This window comes from Balaenoptera borealis, assembly GCF_965194805.1.
Source record: "Balaenoptera borealis genome assembly, chromosome: 20".
In the NCBI taxonomy this organism is placed as follows: domain Eukaryota; kingdom Metazoa; phylum Chordata; class Mammalia; order Artiodactyla; family Balaenopteridae; genus Balaenoptera; species Balaenoptera borealis.
Genome location: NC_138879.1, coordinates 14992694 through 15014850, shown reverse-complemented (window position 1 = coordinate 15014850; position 22157 = coordinate 14992694). Strand labels below are relative to the sequence as shown.

At 42.1% G+C, this 22157-nt stretch overlaps 1 protein-coding gene across 3 annotated transcripts in view; it reads left to right on the top strand.

Annotated features, from left to right (window-relative positions):
- MAP3K3 (mitogen-activated protein kinase kinase kinase 3) overlaps positions 1 to 22157 on the top strand; it is a 61924-nt gene that overhangs the window by 5637 nt on the left and 34130 nt on the right. For 2 of the 3 annotated variants that reach the window (XM_082373112.1, XM_082373114.1), the window contains exons 2-5: positions 2761 to 2882; positions 4497 to 4589; positions 13650 to 13690; positions 21662 to 21761. In XM_082373112.1, coding sequence (XP_082229238.1) covers positions 2761 to 2882; positions 4497 to 4589; positions 13650 to 13690; positions 21662 to 21761 — 356 coding nt within the window. The remainder of the gene's footprint in view (positions 1 to 2760; positions 2883 to 4496; positions 4590 to 13649; positions 13691 to 21661; positions 21762 to 22157) is intronic. The other variant, XM_082373113.1, reaches the window with a different exon arrangement.

Genomic DNA, 22157 nt, shown 5'->3' with positions numbered 1-22157 from the left:
AGGTACCATGAGGAATAATTTGTAAGGTTTTTTGTTTATTTGTTTGTTTTTTCCCTTAAGTTTCACAGCAACTCTGTGTAATGATACTTTTATTATCTCCATTTTACAGATGAGGAAATTGAGGTTTAGGGAGAATAAGTAATTTGTTTAAGGCCTCTTAAAGCCAGGTCTTTCTGACTCCAAAGTCCATATAACTGACTACTGCACTCTAAGAAAGCTGCTATTTGTTTTTAAAAGGTTTGTTTGTTTGTTTTTATTTTTTAAGGAATGCGTACGGTAGCACAGATAATTCAGTTAAAATCCCAATCCAGGAAGAAATGCCTAAAAGAACCACTCGATTTGCTTCCTGTCTTTATCCATGTTCTCAGTTTGAAGTATCAGTTTAAGAACCAGGGCTTCCCTGGTAGTACAGTGGTTAGGAATCCGCCTGCCAATGCAGGGGACATGGGTTTGAGCCCTGTTCTGGGAAGATCCCACACGCTAAACCCGTGCACCACAACTCCTGAGTCCGCGCGCCTAGAGCCCGTGCTCCGCAACAAGAGAAGCCACTGCAATGAGAAGCCCGCACACCACAACGAAGAGTAGACCCCGCTCGCCGCAACTAGAGAAAGCCCGCGCACAGCAACGAAGACCCAACGCAGCCAAAAATAAATAAATAAAATAAATAAATTTATTAAAAAAAAAAAGAACCCGTTTGCCTCTAGAAGTATATGCAACTTTGACACAAAATCAGATTCTATTACTTTGTTTCACTTGTGTCAGTTGTCCCAGATTTCAAGAGATAGAACCAAACCATTCCTCTAGTGTGTTCTCAGCACTGGAACTACCAAACAAGTTTTTATCCATTAAGTAATGCCAGGCATTGGTTAGCTTCCTGGAAACAGAATTTGTCAACCTGATAAACCAGCTCTTATAATAGCATCATCTTATACAGAATTAGAAACAATTTCTTTAGTCATACTTGTCATGGATTTGACTTGAAAAGCATGTGTGTGTGTCTGTGTGTGTATATTCACATCCATCTTGTTTCAATATCTGAGTTGAGACAACTGAAATTCTCAATTCTAAGGCTGATTACCTTGATACTGAAAACTACATGCATTCTGCTGTTAGGACTATCACTGAATGCTCCTCAGAAAACACCCACCTAGTCATAATCATGATGACCCCAATTTACTGTTACAGTTGGCCCAATAAATTTATACATATGTAATATTTAATGATATATAAGCCAATTTAGTATATAAGCCTATATATATGTGTTATACATATATATAAGCTAGTCATCCTAGCTTAGATGTTATGCTCTAGTTTTAAAATCTTGGTTGGGAGGTTAAAAAACAAAACAAAAACCAAGCAAGTTCCCTTTAAGGAGCCTATAGGTAAATTGTGAGAAAGTATAAAATAATTGATGGGATGTATGTGTTTTAATTTTGACAGATGTCTTTCTGTAGACACCCACTTCCTCATTCGTTATCTCATTTACCTCATTCTTTTCATACTACAACGATATCACTCTCATACTTTTGTATGTATTTTGAAGTGGAATTAGTTGGGAAGCTACTTTACTGGTGTTTTTCCTGCAAGTCTTAAATCTAATTTTACTTTTCTGAGCAGACAAAAATCTCTTCAGGGGCACCCTTCTCCTTCCTTTCCTGCACCTCCTCAGAGGGCATGTAGGGCACCCGAGCAGATTTGGTCTAGGAAGAGGGGAGAGGCAAATAACGCCGCTTTACTTCCTATACTCCATGGTGCTCTTTCCTTTCCACAGGGTGTTAGAATATTTTCAAGGGACAGTGATAAAGCGCAGAAGATAGGCAAACTCTGTGGGTGGAGTCTTGTACTTCTTTTAAGGTGTGCCGCAAGTCCCTAAGTGACTCATTTGTCACTAAAGCAAGTGTAACAGCTCATTCCTCATGTTTCTTTGCAGATCAGCAGATTTATTTCCAACTCCCCAGTGCTATTTGAGTAGATAAGGATCTCTTGAAGGACCTAGGAGGATTTTGCAAAACATGGAATTGGGCTGGTTTAGGTTCTGGGTTTTGGCCAGTTGTCTTCAATGCATGAGAACTCTAGTGCTCTATGCTATGTCAAGAAAGGGGGATTAAAAGTAATACCAGTAAGGCAGAGACAATGCATTGCTTGGTCAGTTAGGGAAGAAAAACAATAGAACTGCCTTTTGACTTCCCTGTGGGAAGCAGAAGGCCTATAAACTTGTAAAGAGTTGGGAGGGGGCATTCAGAGGCTAGGCTTGTAAAGCAACTTTTGTTCAAAGCAGCGACCTGAGGTCCTTGTTTGGTACCTTTTAAGTATGCTCTCCTGTGTACGATAGTTTAGGAATAAGTCTGACTGACTCTGTCCCATAATCAGCTCTCCCATGAATTCATCTTTTCACTCAGTACCCTGCTACACTGTGCTGTGTTGTTCTTCACTCCAACTTTTCATCTATTTTTCCTGGTTGAGTTTCTCTGGCACTGGAAGAATTGGTCTTTTTGAACACCTCCCTTGCCCCCAGTGAATTGGTAGGTATTGCTGCCAGAAATCTGATTGGAGAGCTGTTAAGAATCCATTAAAATTCAAATCGCCATAGTCTGACCTCAGTTATCTACTTTTCACAGATAGCAAATTCATGTGATTATAGTTACAGGGTCTCTCATTTCACCTGGGCAGAACTCCCTGAGTATTAGTCATATAATTTGTGAAAGTACTTCTGTGGTCTGTATTAAAGTACCTTAGCCCACGTGCTCTCTTTCTTTGCAGACGAACAGGAGGCATTGAACTCAATCATGAAGGATCTGGTGGCCCTCCAGATGAGCCGACGTCCCCGGGTGCCTGGATATGAGACCATGAAGAACAAAGAAACGGGTCACCCAAATAGGCAGGTGTGTGCAGCCATGGCTGTTAACTAAATTTGTTGGGGAGGGGTTTTCAGGTGGGAAATATGTGAGAAGCCAATGATACTCTGATACAGGCTTGAATGCTGTTGGTCCCTTCCCTTAACAGTGTGTTAAATGGTAAGTGATATGTACTAACCAGGTGTGGGTCGTGATCTGGAGTCCCAATGCCTTGTGCATCTCACCTTGTAAATAGTGTTTCATTTGTGGAGAGTAAGAATAATTTCTTCGCTAATTATGGGGACAGTATTCGTATACTTTTTCCTTTACTGATCATTTGGCAAATATTTTATCCAGATTCACGATCCCTAACTCAGAAACTTTTTAGCTATCTTACAGTATATACTCAGGAAAAATTAATTAATTTTAGTATTGGTTTATTTAAAATGTAATTAGGAAGGGAAATTTATTTAATAAAACAACATATACTGAAAGTAACAATGAGTGATTTTGTTATTGTTTTTTACAGTTGTTTCCCCCCATTAACTCAGGTAGTTGAGAGTGCCTGTTTTATTGAGAGTTGCGTGCTTCTTTAGGAAAACAGCTTCTATTTTGTTAACATTTAAACTTGTGCGCTGTTGAGAACCTTCTTCTCGCTTCCAGTGTCACTGACCTCCCTGTTGCCTAGGCCGTTTGGCCCACAGAGAGGAGTGAGTGACGGGGAGCTTTCCTTCCTAGTGGGTATCAGATGGCTGAGTTTGGTGTGTTTGATGATATCCTTCCTTGTGGTTCTCTTCGTTATCAGCTAACCTTCTCTCTCCTCATTTGCACCTTGTCTACGAATTCTTCAGAAGTACTCTTGGTTCCTGGAGAAAGTATAAGGGACTAGAACTTTTTCTGTCTGAGGTTGGCTAGATATAGCCTCCCAGAGTATTTCCTGCCTTTAGGAAAACTAGGGACCCCAAGTCCTTTTGTTTCAGTTACAACATAAGGAATAGTTTAGAAAGCTGCTTTTATTTTTTGTGTTTACCTTACAGAACTAAGGGAACAACAGAATAGGGCCCATTCTTGTACTGTTTTCATACATTATTCTAATTGTGTGGGTTCTCACTTGCTGTAACTCACTTCTATTCAAAGCTGCTTTTGGAAGGAGCATTTTACCAGAAGTGAATCCCCTCCCCCAGGCTTGAGCCTAATGACCTCACTTTCCTTCCTGTCTTCCTATGTGGAGTGTGCTTGTTAACGCTGCTCCAGTCAGCTGATCTTTCTCCAAATGGGACTATTAGCGTGGATGTCAGTTAGTAGGTGAAAAGGGGAAACTTTCTTGAGTTGGAAGGCCCAAAGGGACTCTGCCGAGAAGAGGAGGGGTGGAGTGGTCTCTGATCATTCCTTGAAGGGAGATTACCTTTTAGGAATCCTGTTTAGGCCTAAAAGCTATTATAAGAAAAATCCTGATCTTTTACCATGCCTGCTGCTGTGTTATTGGGGTGAAGGCAGTGGTTATGAAGGTAGAAGCCTGTGAAAAGGATTGACTAGTATAGAGGAAATAATCTTAACAAGCGGTACTAGCTCTTTGGACCCACAGTTTACTTGAATATCGTCAAACATTATCTGTTGCATGAAGGATACAAATTATTAACCTCAGTTTTTTTGTTTTTAAAGAAAAAACACAACAGCAGCAGCTCAGCCCTTCTGAACAGCCCCACAGTAACAACAAGCTCATGTGCAGGGGCCAGTGAGAAAAAGAAATTTTTGGTAAGGAACAAAATTACCCGTTAAAGCTAAAATGTGCTTTTAAATCTACTAGTGCTGGAAGAGTGTGGAATTCATTTCCTGGACAAATAGTTTTAGTGGATTTGCAGGGAGCACTGGTTACTCATTACCTGTGTGCTGTCACCATTTCTCACAACAGTATTATTCATAAGCAACCTCGGTCAGTGCTGTCCAGTAAACTTCTGTGATGATAGAAATGTTCTATATTTGTACTGCCCAGTGTAGTTGAGGAACTGAATTTAACATTTTATTTAATTTTAATTAATTTAAATAGCTACATATGGCTAATGGCTATTGTCTTGGATAGCACAACTTTATATACTGTATAAGAGACTGTTGATTTGTTGGGCAAGAAATTAAGTACATGCTTGGAGATGTGTACATCTCCTTGGTACATTCGTTCCACCACACAGGTCATGAGTTTCTATGCATTGTGATAAGCTCATCAGTGGGAATCCCAGCTAAGAGTCTATTCCAGGGGGCATGGGGATCTGGGGGGAATATGAAGCTTGGAACTAGCATGGCTGTTTAGAAATTGAAGCTCAAAGTTTTATGCTAATATTGGGTAAAAGGGCAATGAAAATGTCAAAATAGCTTCTCCCATTAATAAAGTCAAGATTGTAGAATGGTCTCTCCTGGGAAGTATAGCAGATGTTCAGCTTCTGACCAGGAGGAATAGTCTTCAGCAAAATCGTGAAAGCAGAAGGAGAGAGAGAGTCTCAGTGATTGCATTTCCAAGGAAGGATGGGGTGAGATGGGGATGGTGGGAACATTTAGGGGGAGAAGTGTTTACAGCTCAATGTAATGAAAAGAGCCCAGCCTGAGTCTTGAGATGTTAATAATCTGTTAACGTAGGACTTTACAGTTTACACAGTGAATTCCCTTTTGAAAAATTCTTGTTTTTGTTTGCTTGGGCCTAGGATAGGATTAAACGGTTTTCTCCAGTAGCAATTCTTCTGTCAGAAGGTCCATGCTTAGGAGGAGAGAGGACTGAAAGATAAAAACCTAATGTAAATGGCTAAGAGATGCCAAATTGGTCTAAGAAATGTCAAATTGGGCTAAAGATTCAAATTGCAGAGTCCCAGTTGAAAGTACCCAAGTGTTTTGGCCACCGGGAAAGGTGGTTTGTTCAGGGATGGAATGATGTTGGCAGAGGCAAGCAGCGCTTCAGAGTGAGAATGGCAGCGCTGAGATTGTCATAGCCTCATGGGGCTCAAGCTTGGCACAGCAAGGAATGCCACAGGAGCTGGGGGTTCACTGACAGAATCGTGTGGGGGCTGAGGCCTGGAAGAACGGGAAATCGTAATTTAATACCTCTGCTTGGCAAGACTTCAGATATCCTCTTCCCTGAGTAAACAAGCTAGGCAATTAATTGAAAAAGAGAATACATTTGAGAAAAACTAAGCATTCTGAGCAGCTACGGAAGTACAGGGGTATGAGGCGCTTGGTTATTCAACGATTTGCTAAGAGTTAGGATCTGCGCTCTCTGTATTCTCCCACCTGGACATTAGGTCCCTGGAAGCCTGCAGCCGGTTAGAGCTGGCTGCATGTTCTTAGATATGTGTGGCACATCCTCAGCTGGGGCCTGGGGATGGTTTTATAGGCCATGAAGGGCAGACCCTTTAGCAGTCATCAACTAACAGTCCTTTATCAACAGGTGCTATTTCTCTGTGAGGGCGACAGCTTAGTGTAGTGAAAGGAGCAGTGGCCCAGAAGTCATTGAGTTGTTAATAATCCATTAACATGGGATTTTACAGTTTAGAGAGTGCTTCCAACAACAACAGTTAACAGCAATAACAACAACTATAAGCTAAACTATAAGCATGTGTATAATACTTTAAAGTTTACAAAGTGCTTATGCAAAGATATTAAGTAGAGCCAGGAAGCAAACCCAGATCGTCTGTCCCGGTCACAGTAATTTTACCATGTGTAAGTCTGATAACCTTTTTAAACCTCAGTTTTTCCATCTGAAAATACAGGCATAGTGTCTACCTCTGAAAGTTGTTGTAAGATCATAGAGTATAAAAGATTTTATACATTGTAAAACAAGGTACGGGTGTAAAGTGGTAGTGACTACATCACTTCTGTTATGTTCGGGCATTGTGGGTATGAGCGCTAGTGAAAGCTTCTAACCAGAAGTATGCAGATTGTCATGGAACTGAAAGGGTTACGGTTTTCTACCTATATTGGATTTGACATTACTATCTATCAGATGGTCCTTTGCAGACTTATGAAGCTAACCTGATATATGAAAGTCCCAGTAGAAGAAAAAATAGAATCCTTATTACCATGGATTCCTGTTTCCCTTGAATCTTATCACGGTGGTAGGTAGAGGCTTGAACAGAGCCCAGGGTCTGGGTCTGACCCTCCAGATGATCACTAGTGGGTGCTTAAGAATGGAAGAGTTGCTTTCTTCATAGCAAGCACTAGAAGGGCAGGCTCTTGGCTATCAGTTATAGAGGAGGAGAATTCTAGGAGCTGTTCCTCCACAGGGTCAGTGATTGAGCAGACTGCCTTTTGCTTTTACTGTGATAGACCTGACTCTTCAGGACTTCCTTTCTCTTTCAAAGGTTGTTGATAAGATAGGCTGGCTAGTTTGAAAATAAAACATAATACAGCATACAAGCCTCATATTCTATTTTGTAAGAAACTTCCTTTTTTTGTGTGGTAGTTTATTAACTAGCAGTAAATAACTAATACACTATTTCATCATTGATTTATTCAGATACTCACTGAGCCCCTGCTGCATGCCAGGCACAATGCTGGGACTGGGGATACAGAAAGAATTAGGGTAGGGAAGAGGGTTGCTTTATAATCACCTCTTCCACTGATCTCTTAGGACTTTCCTGAGTCACACAAAATTATTTTTGTTGCTCTTTTCTTCTCATTTATTTACTTTCTTTGGCAAAATAAGGACTCCAGTGCCAGAGATGTGGGAGCCAAAGGTATATAGCAACTACAGGGAGGGGGAGCACTGCAGAATCAGAGAGCGGGCACCAGAGACAATGGCTAGCTGGGGCCTTTGCCAGGTCAAAGGTTCACAAACCTTTGTTTAATAAAGGTTTTTTTTGAATTCTTGGGAGTCTTCTTGGGTTACATGTTCAGTTGTTGAGTTCAAACTTTGAGAAGGTCATGTCTACTTAAGTTTGGTATCGTTGGTTACTCCTGTTGCCCCCTGAGTTCCCAAATCTGTAGCTCAGCCTGGAGGCCTGCACTGTCCTTCTCCTGGGCATGGCTCTCACTCTTCCTTTCACCAAATTAGCTCTGGTGGGCAGGGGACTTGAACCTGCCTAGATCTGAATTTTTGTACTAGAACTTTTTTCTCAGCAGCTGTGGCACCTCTCCATTCAGTTCAACATGGGCCTATACTCAACCTTCTTAGACAAAGAAATATAAGTTATATTCCCTGTACCCTAGGAATCATGCAGTCTTATGAGAAATGAGAAATATGTAAAAAAAAAAGAAACTAAGCTAGGATGTGACTATGCCTAAATATATGGTACAGATACTGAGAGCCACAGGAGGCCAGGAAAGTGAAAGATGAACTTGGGCCGAAGGAGTTATGGAGTCATTTCTGGAAGAGGTGGCACTGGAACCAGGCAGTGAAGGATGTATAAGAGTTTAGTTAGGTGGAAAGGAGGAAGTATGGCACTCCAGGTTGGGAAGCTGAATTATTAAAGGCCTAGGGGAAGGAATGAATATGGCATCTTTCAGGAAATAGGGTGGGCATTGATCTGGCTGAAGAAAGGGTTCCCTTTGAGAACAAACAGTGTGAGATGATTAGGTAAACTGAGTGAGCTTAAATTCCAGAGGGCTTTGAATGATAGTAAAGAACTTAGACTTTATTCCATAGGTCATGGGTATCACTGATTACTTTTTGAACAAAGAAGGGATGTCGTGAAAGCGGTGGTTAAGATGACTGAAACTGTGGAGGAATGTAGAATGTGCTGGAAGGGGGGAGCTGAGAAGTACAGAGGCTGCTTCAGGAATTCAGGAGGGGAAAGGGGCTCCAAGAGTGACAACTGAGAGAATGGGACGCAGAGTCTCATACTGGAGTCCCTGGAGGGGAGAATTGGAACTTGCTGTCTGGCTGTGAGAAAGGGAAAAGAAAGAAAGAATCAAGCAGAACTCAGAGGTTTGAGCCTGTAGTCAGTATTAGAAATGGCAACACTGAGAAGGGGGACTAGTTCGGGAGGGTAGTTGATGCAGACACACATGGCTAGGTTGAGTTTGTGATTACAGTGAAATACTCTGAGAGTGTATGCAGGTATGTGTGTATATTGCTTTTGCAGGTACACAATCCCTTATCTGCAACTCTAAAATCCAGAGAGTACTGTAAACTAAAAGGTGTTTTTTAAATTTTATTTATTTATTTTTAAATTTGCAGCAAATTCATTTGGCATCAAAACTTGGCCTGAATGGACACAGGGCTATTTACAGTCTTTATTTATTTGACTAATTGTGAATATTCATACTTTTCAATACAAAAACTAGCTTTTGCTCTTAACAGGTAAACCCTAAATCTTAGTGACTGTACAGATATGGCCAGCACAGGGAAGGGGAGGACAGCGTTCCCCACAGTCACTGAAGGACCCTGACTGACAGTGGCTCCACTGACCTGGCACACCAGGGAAGAGAGTGTAGAACTCAACTTTGTTCCCAGCTGCCGGTCAGAAGTAGTTACAGAACCCCAGACTAACTTCAGGAGAGGCTAAGCAGCGCAGAGGGGTGCACGGAATGCCTGTGAGCGGTCTGCTCTGCCGTGGCGTGCTGCCCAGACACCTCCCCCGGAGGGGCATCGCTCAACGCACAGAGCACGTACCGCTACCTCTCTAAATCCAAAAGTGCTTTCTGAGACACTTTCGGCCCCAAGGGTTTTGGCTAAAGGATAAAGGACCTGTATTACCATTTTTTGAGCACTTATTATATGTCAGGAACTTTTCTCATATCTTTATCCAATTATTTCATTTAATTATTTTGATAACTCGATGAGATAGATACTGTCACTATTTTCACTTTTCAGATGAGGAAACTGAGTCACAGAGAGATTAGTTCAAGGTTACAACAAGGAGGTTATAGAGCCAGGATTTGAAGCCAGACAGTTTGACTCTAGTGCTGCATTCCTAACAATGACTTGTCTGCCTTGTATCCGTGGCAGACAGCTGAGGTTTCGCTTGAGAAATCGGGGCTGGACATAGAGAGTTGGGAATCTTCTATTTAGAGGTTGCCTGATTTTTTAATTCCTGCCGAGGAGAAGATGTGAGAAGAGGGAGAGAAATCCAGAGGCCAAAAGTCCAAACACTGAGGCACAGTTACGTGTTGGGGGAGGGGTGTGAGACGGCATGAGGAAGAGGAACCAGCGAAGAAGCAGAAGTGGTTAGAGTGGTGGCAGGTTCCCTGGCTTGGGATAGAGTCACAGAGGCAAGAGGAGAGAACCTCACAACAGAGGACGCGGGTACCAGTGCGAAATGCCTCGGAGGGGCAAGGAGGATGGTGGGCAGGAAGGAATTGAATCTGGTTAGCTTTATCTGAACTTTCTTATCTATGGCTATTCTAGTCAGCCTGACAGGGGTCACTCAGATTTAGGAACTTGGCAGATTTGGGCACACCATGTGGTACATGGAAGCCAGTCATGGGCCTGCATCCTGCTCTGGAAAGGCTGTAGCCACATCAGACAAGGGATTCAGAAGGCTAGGCGTCTTTGTTTACACTGCTTACTAATCACAGGCTAGGTTAGTCTTGAGTAGGAGTGATTTGTGGTTTGAGGCAAAAGTTTAATTCCCTTTCTCACTAAATTCAAGTAGAATAGTATTTGGATTGTGGCCCACGATGAAATAAATTTAGTTCCTTCAGTCCCACAAAGGGACAGAGGGGATTCCTTCATAGGTGCATCTAAATATAATGCCCCAGTTTAGAATGAGAGCTATTGTTATGTGTTTTTATGTTATGTGTTTTTATGTTATGTGTTTTTTATTACTATAAAAAATTAGATAAAAATCAACAGAGGAATAAATTTTTTTTTTTAATCAACAGGAAAAAAGGGAAATCTGAATAAACTATGGGCTTTATTTAACACATCAATATTGGTTAATTAGTTGTAACAAAAAGAAATGCACCATACTAATGTTACTGATAGGAGAAACTGGGGGGTGGAGGGGGGAGAAGGGTATATGGACACTCTCTGCTCTATCTGCTCAATTTTTCTGTAACTCTAAAGCTGTTCTAAAAATAGAATCGATTAATAAAATATAATAATAATGAGTGCTACACCAAGGTGTGCTGGGCTGTGAGCAGGAGGAGGTGAAAGGAGTGGTAACCCAGCTGTAGGGACAGACAGGACTGCAAACTGCGGTGAGCACTTGGGGTACTCCAGAGCTAGTTGTGGAACCGGACAGCATGGGAAGCTGGAGACAGCATGTCCGATGCGGCAGCGTGTTGCAGGCACTGTGCTTCGGAGGGCCTTGCCACGGGAACTGCTTAGTAGTTCAGGGGAAGGAGAAAAAGAAGACAGTGAAAACACTGCTGTCACTCATGCAAACCTTGAAGCCCCATGATAACTTCCTCTGCAGCAGTGCCTCATCTTTCTGCTTGTGCACTCATATTCACGCGCGCATGTGCACACATACACACACAGTCTCTCTCACCTGGAACGCACACCAGAGGGGGCACACTGCCTTCCCATGCCACCTCCTCCATCTCCACCTACGCACAGCCTCAGCCAGAGCCTCCCCTACTGGTTCCCCAGGCCCCATAGCTTCCTGCATGATTGCTCCCCTGGTCTCCCGATGCTGGCTCCATTATTACTCCATCTCCTCCATGAGTTCTGAAAAGTAAGGTCTCAAAAGATCCTTTGATAGTTTCCTTCTTTCAGTGCTCCCATTGAAGCCCTGCATCTGTGAGTAAAATAAATCTCCCTTGCCTGTGTGACACTTAAGTTGTAGCATATCTGGGCTTCTTTTAAAGCATTATAATCTTGAGAGAGCTTGTTTAACTTCATTGTAAATTAGGTTCTCCTGTAAAATAGACACAATAATAGTACCTGTTGTGAGGGTTAGTTTAATTGATATATGTAACATGCTTAGAACAAGACTTAGTATATAGTAAATCCTCAGTAAATGTTAACTATTGTCATATTATTAGTAATGGGATCCAGTGGCCCATATGTTACATCAAAGGATGAAAGGGCTGTCTCAGGGCTGTAGGTTGAAAAGTTGTCACATCGCAGGCCTGCTCCTCAGGGGAGCTTTGCTGTCCACTGTTTAGTATGTGAGCTTTTCAGGGTCATGAAGCTCTTTGAGCCTCCATTTCCCTGTCTTTAAAATAGTGAGTTAGAGGCTGTATTCTTATATTTTAATTCATTGACTCTCAAGGTGTGTTCTAGGACCCCTAGGAAGTTCTCAAGAACCTTTTGAGGGTCCCTCAGGTCAAAACTATTTTCATAATAGTATTAAGATGTTCCTTGCCCTTTATACCCTCATACTCTTAAGAATGTACAGTAGAGTTTTCCAGAGGCTACACAATACGTATTATCACAACAGTTTGAAAGCAAAAACTGATATGAGAATCCAGCTGTCTCCTATTAAGCCATGCATTAAAGAGACTGGCATTCTCTCACTTCACTTTTTTAAAGTTTTTTTAATTAAAATGTATTTATGTTAACACATAACGGTTTTTAATTATTTTTAAATAAAATTTAAATTTTTTCAGTTTTAATATCTAACGTGGCAAATATCAGTAGATATAATCTACATAAACAAAAGCTTTTTGGGGTCCTCAATAATTTTTAGAGTGTAAATTAGAAACACCAGTCTAGTTCATTTGACTGGAAGGGAATTCTAGCCTCCCAATCTCTTGGGAAAAGGAAGTCCTGTGTGCACCCACCCTACCTTTCAACTTTCTCCCTTTTCTGTCATCTTTTCTGTCTGCTGTATGTTCTTCATCTTCAGATACTCTGAAGCCCTCTTCTTTCTTCCAAGCCACAGTTTTTTAATTTGTCAATCTCAGTATAATTTTCATTCACTGACCATGAACTTTCTTACCTCCCCCTCTATTACTTGTTGGTTTCCCGACTATCTTAGTTTTCTTTTTCCCATGTACCTGTTCTTTTCTTCTATATCTCTTCCCTTTTCCTGTCATTTTTAACTCCCTCAGGTTGTTTGCTTGCCCTTTACAGTATCTCTCGTCCTCCCTGATTTGTTCCTTAACATTCTAACACTCCTACCTCGTCTTAATTTCTGACACTTACACCCAACTCTATTCTTCAATCAATTAATCCGTTTAATAAATATTGTAAGCACAGATATATACTATTACCTTTGCTGTCACTGAAGCTACAGAAACAAGAGAGACATGATCCCTGTCCTCCTGGAGCTTATAGGGTACACATGATGGTCATTTAGGCTAGAGCTGGGGACAATTATAAGGTATTTGTCCAGAGTGCCACTTTACTCCCACTGAGGGCAGCCTTGAAAGGATCGTGGAAATCATTAGTAGCAGCAGCAACCATTTATTGCATGTCTACTATGTATTAGGTATTTTACTTATATTTTCTCGTTTAGTTCTCATAGCAACTCTGTGAATTAGGTATGTTTAGCCCTACTCTGCAGATGGAAAAACTAAGACTTATAGAGGATAAGTAACTTGGTTGTGGTCGTAGAGCTAGGAAGTATCAGTATTAAGACTTCTTTTTCCGTCTAGTTACATCAGCCCAGAAGGAACGGTGTCCTGGCCAGGAGGTGGTGGTATAGTGGGAGAAACTCCAGAGCCAGTTGTGGAAATAGAGAGTGTTTGAACTTAGAAATGATATGTCAGAGCAGAGCACCTGAGCTGGGGCAGCCACCAAAGGATCTTGTCCCAAGAGCTTTGTTGCCGCTGAGGTTAGAACTCATTGAAAGGAATGCCTGTCGGGGTAGAGAAGCTCTAACAGGAGCCATCAGGGATGTCTGCCTAAGGTTGCTAAAGGACTGCCTGAGGCTTACCTGGGAAGGGCAGGAGTGACACACGCCAGAGAACCCGCTGACCTGTCTATCATTTCTTTGGCAGAGTGACGTCAGAATCAAGTTCGAGCACAACGGGGAGAGGCGGTAAGTTTGCCTTCTGATGAGTGGCTGTGTTCATGTGTGCTGCATTTCTTAGAAAGCGTTCAGCTTGTGGAAGCCGTTGCCCTGGAGTGATTCCTGTGGGGTCACTGGCTGGGGAATGGGGTTGGTAGGGCATAAAGGGGAAAGTTTCACCCTTGGTTTGGCCTACTGATTGAACCTTGTCTCTGGTCTTAAAATTGGAAGCCATTTCAACTGCTGATGTTTTACTCTTCTGCTCTTATTTTGCTACTGTGAGATCCACCATTGTGCTAGGGGAGGAAGTCAGGACCCCAGCTCTACTGAGTCATGGCTTCCAGACACACTGACACTGTGCCAGCCATGGGCATCAGAGGGAGATGAGGATTCTCCTGTTACGTGGTGCCATTCCCATCCCTGGTAGAGTGTCCCTGGTTTTGTCCACATCAGGGGTCGGGTTGGTGAATTGGAAGTTTTTCTTTTAAATGTCTTGGGACTTCCCTGGTGGCGCAGTGGTTAAGAATCCGCCTGCCAGTGCAGCGGATACGGGTTCGAGCCCTGGTCTGGGAAGATCCCACATGCTGCAGAGCAACTAAGCCCTTGCGCCACAACTGCTGAGCCTGTGCTCTAGAGCCTGCGAGCTGCAACTACTGAAGCCTGCGCATCTACAGCCCGTGCTCTGCAACAAGAGAAGCCACCGCAACGAGAAGCCCGCGCACCACAACGAAGAGTAGCCCCTGCTCGCTACAACGAGAGGAAGCCTGTGCTCAGCAATGAAGACCCAACTCAGCGGAAAAAGAAAAAGTTTAAAATGTCTCTAGGTCATGGGAAGCTGCATCAAGTACCTCAGTTGTGAAAGATTTCAGTTCATTTGAGGACATAGAAAGAGGGGGTTTTCAGTCTGCATTCTGTATTTTACCTTGTTAGGGAAGTGAAAGTAATGTTACAAAACCCTTGTATCCTTTTCTCCATTGTCAGTATTTAGTTTTTTGTAGGAAGTCAAGGTAGAAGTTCTCAGTGGAGAAAAATGACTCCACTGAATTTCTCAAGTTATTTTAAGGAAAACCTTTAAGAAAGCATACAGAACTCTGGTCAGGGGATATTTGAGACCCTGTGTGTGCATGTATGTGGCACAAGCATGCGCACAAGCATGCTTTTCAATATCAGTTTTCCCCCTCTTTGCCTTTCTCTCCCACTGATAACTGCCCCACCCTTTTTCCTTTGCTTTGAGCATTTGGAGGGGCAAAGAGCATACCCATCAGGATAAGATCCACCTACTTTAGGAGTCCCACCAGCGGACCTTAGTGCCTTCAAATGCTCTTGTACTGGTAGTTCTCTACTGTTGGCATCTTTCAGCCCACTTTGAAACTAGCTCCAGAGGAGATCTTTGGCTGCTGTTCTCCCTTGAAAAAATACATTCGGAAGCCTGCAAGGTTGTCAGAGGTTGCCGGATGGAAACACTGTACAAAGAGTGGTCTGCAGAGCCAGGGTTCTGCTGCCGCCATGTGAATTCTAGGGCTGTTCCAGGGCTGGAGGGAAGAAGGTCTTCTGAGCTCTGTCCCCAGCTGTTTGTCCTATGACCTGCCAGTAGCATGGAACTTAAATTGTCACTTCACTGTTGCTCCTTTTCACACTTCTGACCTGACTGGGTTTTGGAGGGATTGCCAAACTTGGAGCAGCAGAGAGTTTTCAGAAGTATGAAGATATGAAATCAAAAGCTCAGTTGTGTTGGAGCCTAATTACACAGTTACGCTCTCCTGAATTCCTGTTCCCTAAGTGGTATGCAGTTAACAGTGAGCGGACTTACACTGAGAAAGTGTATGTGTTTAGTTTCAGAGATGCTGCCAGATCGAAACCACAAATATTTAAGGTGGTCAGGCTTTTGAAGCCCTGAGCGGCAGTGTTGGTATCAAGGTTTTGAAAACTGCATTCTCTTTTTATGGAGCTGTTTTCGGGAGCCATGGCGTTTCACTGTTTGTGTACTGTGTGTGGAATTGAGGACTTTATAAAGTCGGTGCGGGAAAGCCAAGTTCAAGCTGCTGTGTGCCAGACAGCTCTGGTTTCGTGTATTTCATGTCTTAGGATTTTGTAGAAACTGTTATTGTGGGCTTTCTTTACTTTTTACAGGGAATATGGACAGTATCTACCTAAATGTTGTAGGCCCTTATAGAATAAGAATTTACAGAAAAGAGGAAAGAGGTACTGACTTTTCCCATTCATCATTGCCAGGTATCCATTCTGGTGGGCTGATTTTCCCTTTGCTTTGGAAGGGTGGGCATCAGACTTCTACCCTTCCTGCCTCTTAGCCTCAGGAGGGCAGAAGAGGACTGTAGATTAGGATCTCCTTCCCTTCGTGTCTGAACACTGGTGAGGATGGTTGTCCTGGGTGTTAGACCCCTCTTTGAAGTACTGGCCTAAAAATGTCTGTTATTCAAGGTGGTAGCAGCAGCTTAGATCTTACCAAACCTGGGAGTGCTGGTTTCTGATCTTGACCAGACTTCTGGGCTGCTTTTGGGGGTTTTGAATGGCTCATCACCAGACCAAATGCAGGAAAACTTATCTCGGAGCCTGATGTTTTTCTAACTGTGCTAGAGACATCTGAGTGATCTCCTGGTATTTTATTCAGAAAGGCTGGCCCTGGGGACTTCCCTGGTGGTGCAGTGGTTAAGAATCTGCCTGCCAAGGCACGGGACATGGGTTCGATCCCTGGTCCAGGAAGATCCCACATGCTGCAGAGCAACTAAGCCTGTGTGCCACAACTACTGAGCCTGCGCTCTAGAGCCTGTGAGCCACAGCTGCTGAGCCTGCAAGCCACAACTGCTGAGCCTGCGTGCTGCAACTACTGAAGCCCGTAGGTCTGGAGCCCATGCTCCACAGCAAGAGAAGCCACCGCAATGAGAAGCCTGTGCACCACAAGGAAGAGTAGCCCCTGCTTGCCACAGCTACAGAAAGCCCACGCGCAGCAACAAAGACCCAATGCAGCCAAAAAAATAAATAAATTTAAGAAAAGAAAAAAAGAAAGAAAGGCTGGCCCCTTTTGAATTAATAGAAAGGTATTCTCTCAAAAGAATCCAGAAAACACTTGTATCTAGATAACCCATATCTAGATCGCACCTAATTATTGCTTGGGACAGTTGATTTGAAGGAAAAAAAATATAAGGATTACAATATGGATGGATTTCTTGGTGGATATAAATTAATACATTCAGCAGTATAATTTCCAAAAATGAAAGGTAGTGATGGATGAAGGAAAAGTTATAGAGAAATTATCTTCCTGAGATGTTAGGCTTTGTGTGAAGGATAGATTATGGTTTATAGTAATATCCTATCAATGTTGTTCAGTAGAACTTTCTGCTGTAATGGAAAGGTTCTACAGTAATCCCTTGGTAGCCGAGGAAATTGGTTCCAGGACCCCCTGTGGATACCAAACTCCTTGGATGGTCAAGTCTCTTATATAAAATGGTGCAGTCTTTGCATATAACTTATGTACATCTTCGTGTATACTTTAAATCATCTCTAGATTACTTATAATACCTAATACAATGTAAATGCCATGTAAATAGTTGCCAGCATGCGGCAAATTCAAGTTTTGCTTTTTGGAACTTTCTGGAATTTTTTTCAGATATTTTTGATCTGCAGATATGGACCTGTGGATATGGAGGGCCGACTTATAGCTGTGTTCTCCAGTATACTAGGCACTTGCCACATGTATCTAGTGAGCACTTGCAATGTGGCTAGTGGGACTGAAAGAGCCAATTCTAAAATTTAATTTGAATTTAAATAGCCACATGTGACTAGTGGCTACCATATTGAACAGCGCAGTTCTAGATGATAACAGCTTTTATGGTGCCTACTGATTTCAGCCAGCCAGATTTCATTAAAATCCAATGGCTTACCTATCAAATTACCCATGACATTTTTCACAGAACTAGAACAAGTAATCCTAAAATTTATGTGGAATCATAAAAGGCTAAGAATTGCCAAAGCAATCCTGTGGAAAAAGAACAAAGCAAGAGGCATACCCTTCCCAGACTTCAGGCAATACTACAAAGTTACAGTAATCAAAACAGTGTGGTATTGGCACAAAAACAGACATTTGGATCAATGGAACACACAATAGAGAGCCCAGCAGTAAACCCACATTACCTGCCATCAATTAATCTTTGACAAAGGAGGCAAGAATATACAATGGAGAAAAGACAGTCTCTTCAGCAAGTGGTGTTGGGAAAGCTGGACAGCCACGTGTAAATCAATGAAGTTAGAACACACCCTTACACCATAAACAAAAATAAACTCAGAATGGCTTGAAGACTTAAATATAAGACATGACACCATAAAACTCCTAGAAGAGAACATAAGCAAAACATTCTCTGACATAAATCATACTGTTTTCTTAGGTCAGTCTGCCAAGGCAAGAGAAATAAAAGCAAAAATAAACAAATGAGACCTAATCAAACTTACAAGCTTTTGCACAGCAAAGGAAACCATAAACAAAACGAAAAGACATCCTATGGACTGGGAGAAAATATTTGCAAATTGATGCAACTGACAAGGGCTTAATTTCCAAAATATACAAACAGCTCATACAACTCAATAACAAAGAAACAAACAGCCCAATCGAAAAATGGGCAGAAGACCTAGATAGACATTTCTCCATAGAAGACATACAGGTTGCCAACAGGCACATGAAAAGATGCTCAACATCGCTAACTGTTAGAGAAGTGCAAATCAAAACTACAATGAGGTATCACCTCACACTGGTCAGAATGGCCATCATTACAAAGTCTACAAATAACTAATGCTGGAAAGGGTGTGGAGAAAAGGCAACCCTCCTACACTGTCGATGGGAATGTAAATTGGTGCAGCCACTATGGAGAACAGTATGGAGATTCCTCAAAAAAGTAAAAGTAAAGTTGCCATATGATCCAGCAATCCCACTCCTGGGCATATATCCAGACAAAACTATAATTCAAAAGATACATGCACCCCTATGTTCATAGCAGCACTATTTACAATAGCCAAGACATGGAAACAACCTAAATGTCCATCGACAGATGAATGGATAAAGAAGATGTGATATGGGGCTTCTCTGGTGGCGCAGTGGTTGAGAATCTGCCTGCCAATGCAGGGGACCACGGGTTCAAGCCCTGGTCTGGGAAGATCACACATGCCGCGGAGCAACTGGGCCCGTGAGCCACAATTACTGAGCCTGCGCATCTGGAGCCTGTGCTCCGCAACGAGAGAGGCCGCAATAGTGAGAGGCCCGCGCACCGCGATGAAGAGTGGCCCCTGCTTGCCACAACTAGAGAAAGCTCTCGCACAGAAACGAAGACCCAACACAGCCATAAATAAATAAATAAATTAATAAAAAAAAAAGAAGAAGATGTGATACGTATATACAATGGAATACTACTCAGCCATAAAAAAGAACGAAATAATGCCGTTTGCAGCAACATGGATGGAACTAAAGATTATCATACTAAGTGAAGTAAGTCAGAAGGAGAAAGACAGGACTTCCCTGGTGGCACAGTGGTTAAGAATCCGCCTGCCAGTGCAGGGGACACGGGTTTGAGCCCTGGTCTGGGAAGATCCCACATGCTGTGGAGCAACTAAGCCCATGCACCACAACTACTGAGCCTGCACTCTAGAGCCCGCGAGCCACAACTGCTGAGCCCATGTGCCACAACTGCTGGAGCCCGTGCTCTGCAACAAGAGAAGCCACCGTAATGAGAAGCCTGTGCACCACAAGGAAGAGTAGCCCCTGATCACCGCAACTAGAGGAAGCCCACAGGCAGCAATGAAGAACCAACACAGCCAAAAATAAATAAATAAATAAATTTATTTTTAAAAAAAGAGAAAGACAAATACCATATGATATCACTTATATGTGGAATCTAAAATATGACACAAATGAACTTGTCTATGAAACAGAAACAGACTCGCAGACATAGAGAACAGACTTGTGGTTGCCAGCGGGGAGGGGGGTGGGGGAGGGATGGATTGGGAGTTTGGGATTAGCAGATGCAAACTATTGTATATAGAATGGATAAACAAGATCCTACCATATAGCACAGGGAACTATATCCAATATCCTATGATAAACCATAATGGAAAAGAATATGAAAAAGAATGCATGTATATGTATAACTAAATCACTTTGCTATACAGGATAAATTAATACAACATTGTAAAATCAACTATACTTCAATAAAATAAATTTTTTAAAAAATGGCTTAGATCCCTCTTTCCTGTGGCTTATTGCTTCTTCCTCTGGTTATACCACTTCCCACTCTGGGGGAGCAGGGAGTATATGGAAGAACCACACACTTCTTCCTGTCAGTATGGAGGAGGGCAAGAACTATAGAGGCTGATGGCTGAGTGCTGCTAGTCTGCCACACACTAGTCAGATTTCATCTAAGTCTAGACATGCTAACAGATTAAGGTGGTTTTAATATACATTTTCCCCTATCACATTAAGCATCTTTTCATGTGTTCATTAGCCATTCATCATATCCTTTGCTTGTGTTTCTATTGGATTGTCTTTTTCTTATTGATTTTTGCAAGTATTTTCTCCAAGTTTGGTATTTCTTTTTAACTTTGTTGATGGTTTATTTTCCCATCAAAGTTTAAATTTTTGTTGTCAAACTTGTCTTCTTCCTTTTTGTCTTCTCTATTTTATGTAATGCTTAGGAAGACCTTCCCTACTCTAATATTTTTTTCAATCCTATATTTTCTTTATATATATATGTATGTATATATATAATATATATGGGTTTCTGATATTCTATTCTGTTTATCTCTTTGCTTTTTTTTTTTAATATTTGGTTGCGTGGGGTCTTAGTTGCGGCAGGCGGGCTTCTTAGTTGTGGCTCATGGGCTCCTTAGTTGCAGCACGTGGACTCCTTAGTTGTGGCATGTGAACTCTTAGTTGCGGAGGGCATGTGAGATCTAGTTCCCTGACAAGGGATGGAACCCGGGCCCCCTGCATTGGGAGTGTGGAGTCTTATCCACTGCGCCACCAGGGAAGTCCCTCTTTGCTTATTTTTGTTTTAATTATTTAAGTTTTAGAGTGTTGGGTTGGTCCCATATAAAATTGCCACTTTTATATGCAAAAGTGGTTGACTACGTCCAGTATCATATAGTTAAACCTGATGCATTAATTAAAGCTTTTTATTAAAAAAATTTGAAGCACACACAAAAATAGAATATGATACTCAACACCCAAGGACCTGTCACCCAGCTTCAACATTATCAACATTTTGCCAACCTTGTTTCATCTATCCCCACTTGTAAATTTTGCTGTGACATTTAATGACAAATCATTTTAAGACCTCTTTGAGCATGTTCTTACTCTACCATCTATTTATAGAAATTGTTCTTTGAACTGACCTGGAGAGTCTCTCTAGAAAAGCATCAACATCAACACTACTTACATGCACACATGTGTCACTGGTTAAGAAAACTGATCAGGCATATAACCAACTCAAGGGGAATTCCTGTGACTATGGCAGGAAATGTCAGTTCTGAGGATAATCAGCATTGAGATTACTGTGGCATCTCAAAAATGAACAATGGAAGAGACCTTTCAAGTCCTGGAGTTGAGTCGTTTAGGAGTTAAGACCATGTTTTCAGGACTGCTGCTCCAATCCCCAGGTTTTCTTCCTAACAGGAATATTTGAAGCATAGTTTTTAAATCCAGGTATCCTCCTATGATACTGCACTGTCAATGACCAAAAGAGCTGAGCTGAAGTGGAAGAACAATGGTTGAGATTGAGTACTGCTCATAGGTACTATTGACAAACCTGAGAGATGCTCAGAAGAAGGGTGAAAAGATAAAGGTAGATGTAAGAGAAGAAAAAAATACAGAGAAAGGCAAGCTGCATGAAAAATAAAGAGAATTCTATGTTGAAAAGAAAAGGAAGATAACACTCAGGAGCCATAGCTTCTAAACCCTGCATTTAAAATATACAGTTAACCATGATTTCTGTTCCTTTTCAGAATTATAGCATTCAGCCGGCCTGTGAGATATGAAGATGTGGAGCACAAGGTGACGACAGTGTTTGGGCAGCCTCTTGATCTACATTACATGAACAATGAGGTACGAAAGGTGGATGGTGTGCGGGCAAGGGAGGCACAGCTGCCTACCTTTTTTCTCTCTGTTTAACTGAGGATTTCCTAGTTTGTTCCTTTAATGTCATCTGCAGGTTTTCATTTTCTGGAGCCTCTTTTCTTAATTCCAGTAATTCTGCGATTTCTCTTTTTTACTACATGGGAGGTTACGTAGCTATGTCCATTCCCTCTGCTCATTCAATGCTGGTAGCTCTAATACTCCATGGTGGAATCAGGTACGGGATTAGGTTCAGGGCTTATATTGTCTCCTTTACATTTTGTAGGTTATCTTTTTCCTTCCAGCACAGCCTTAGTAGCAGAGGGTTCAGTAGGGCTGGGGAGGTGTGGAAAACTGGTGGGTAGATCCTCTATTGACAGGCATAAA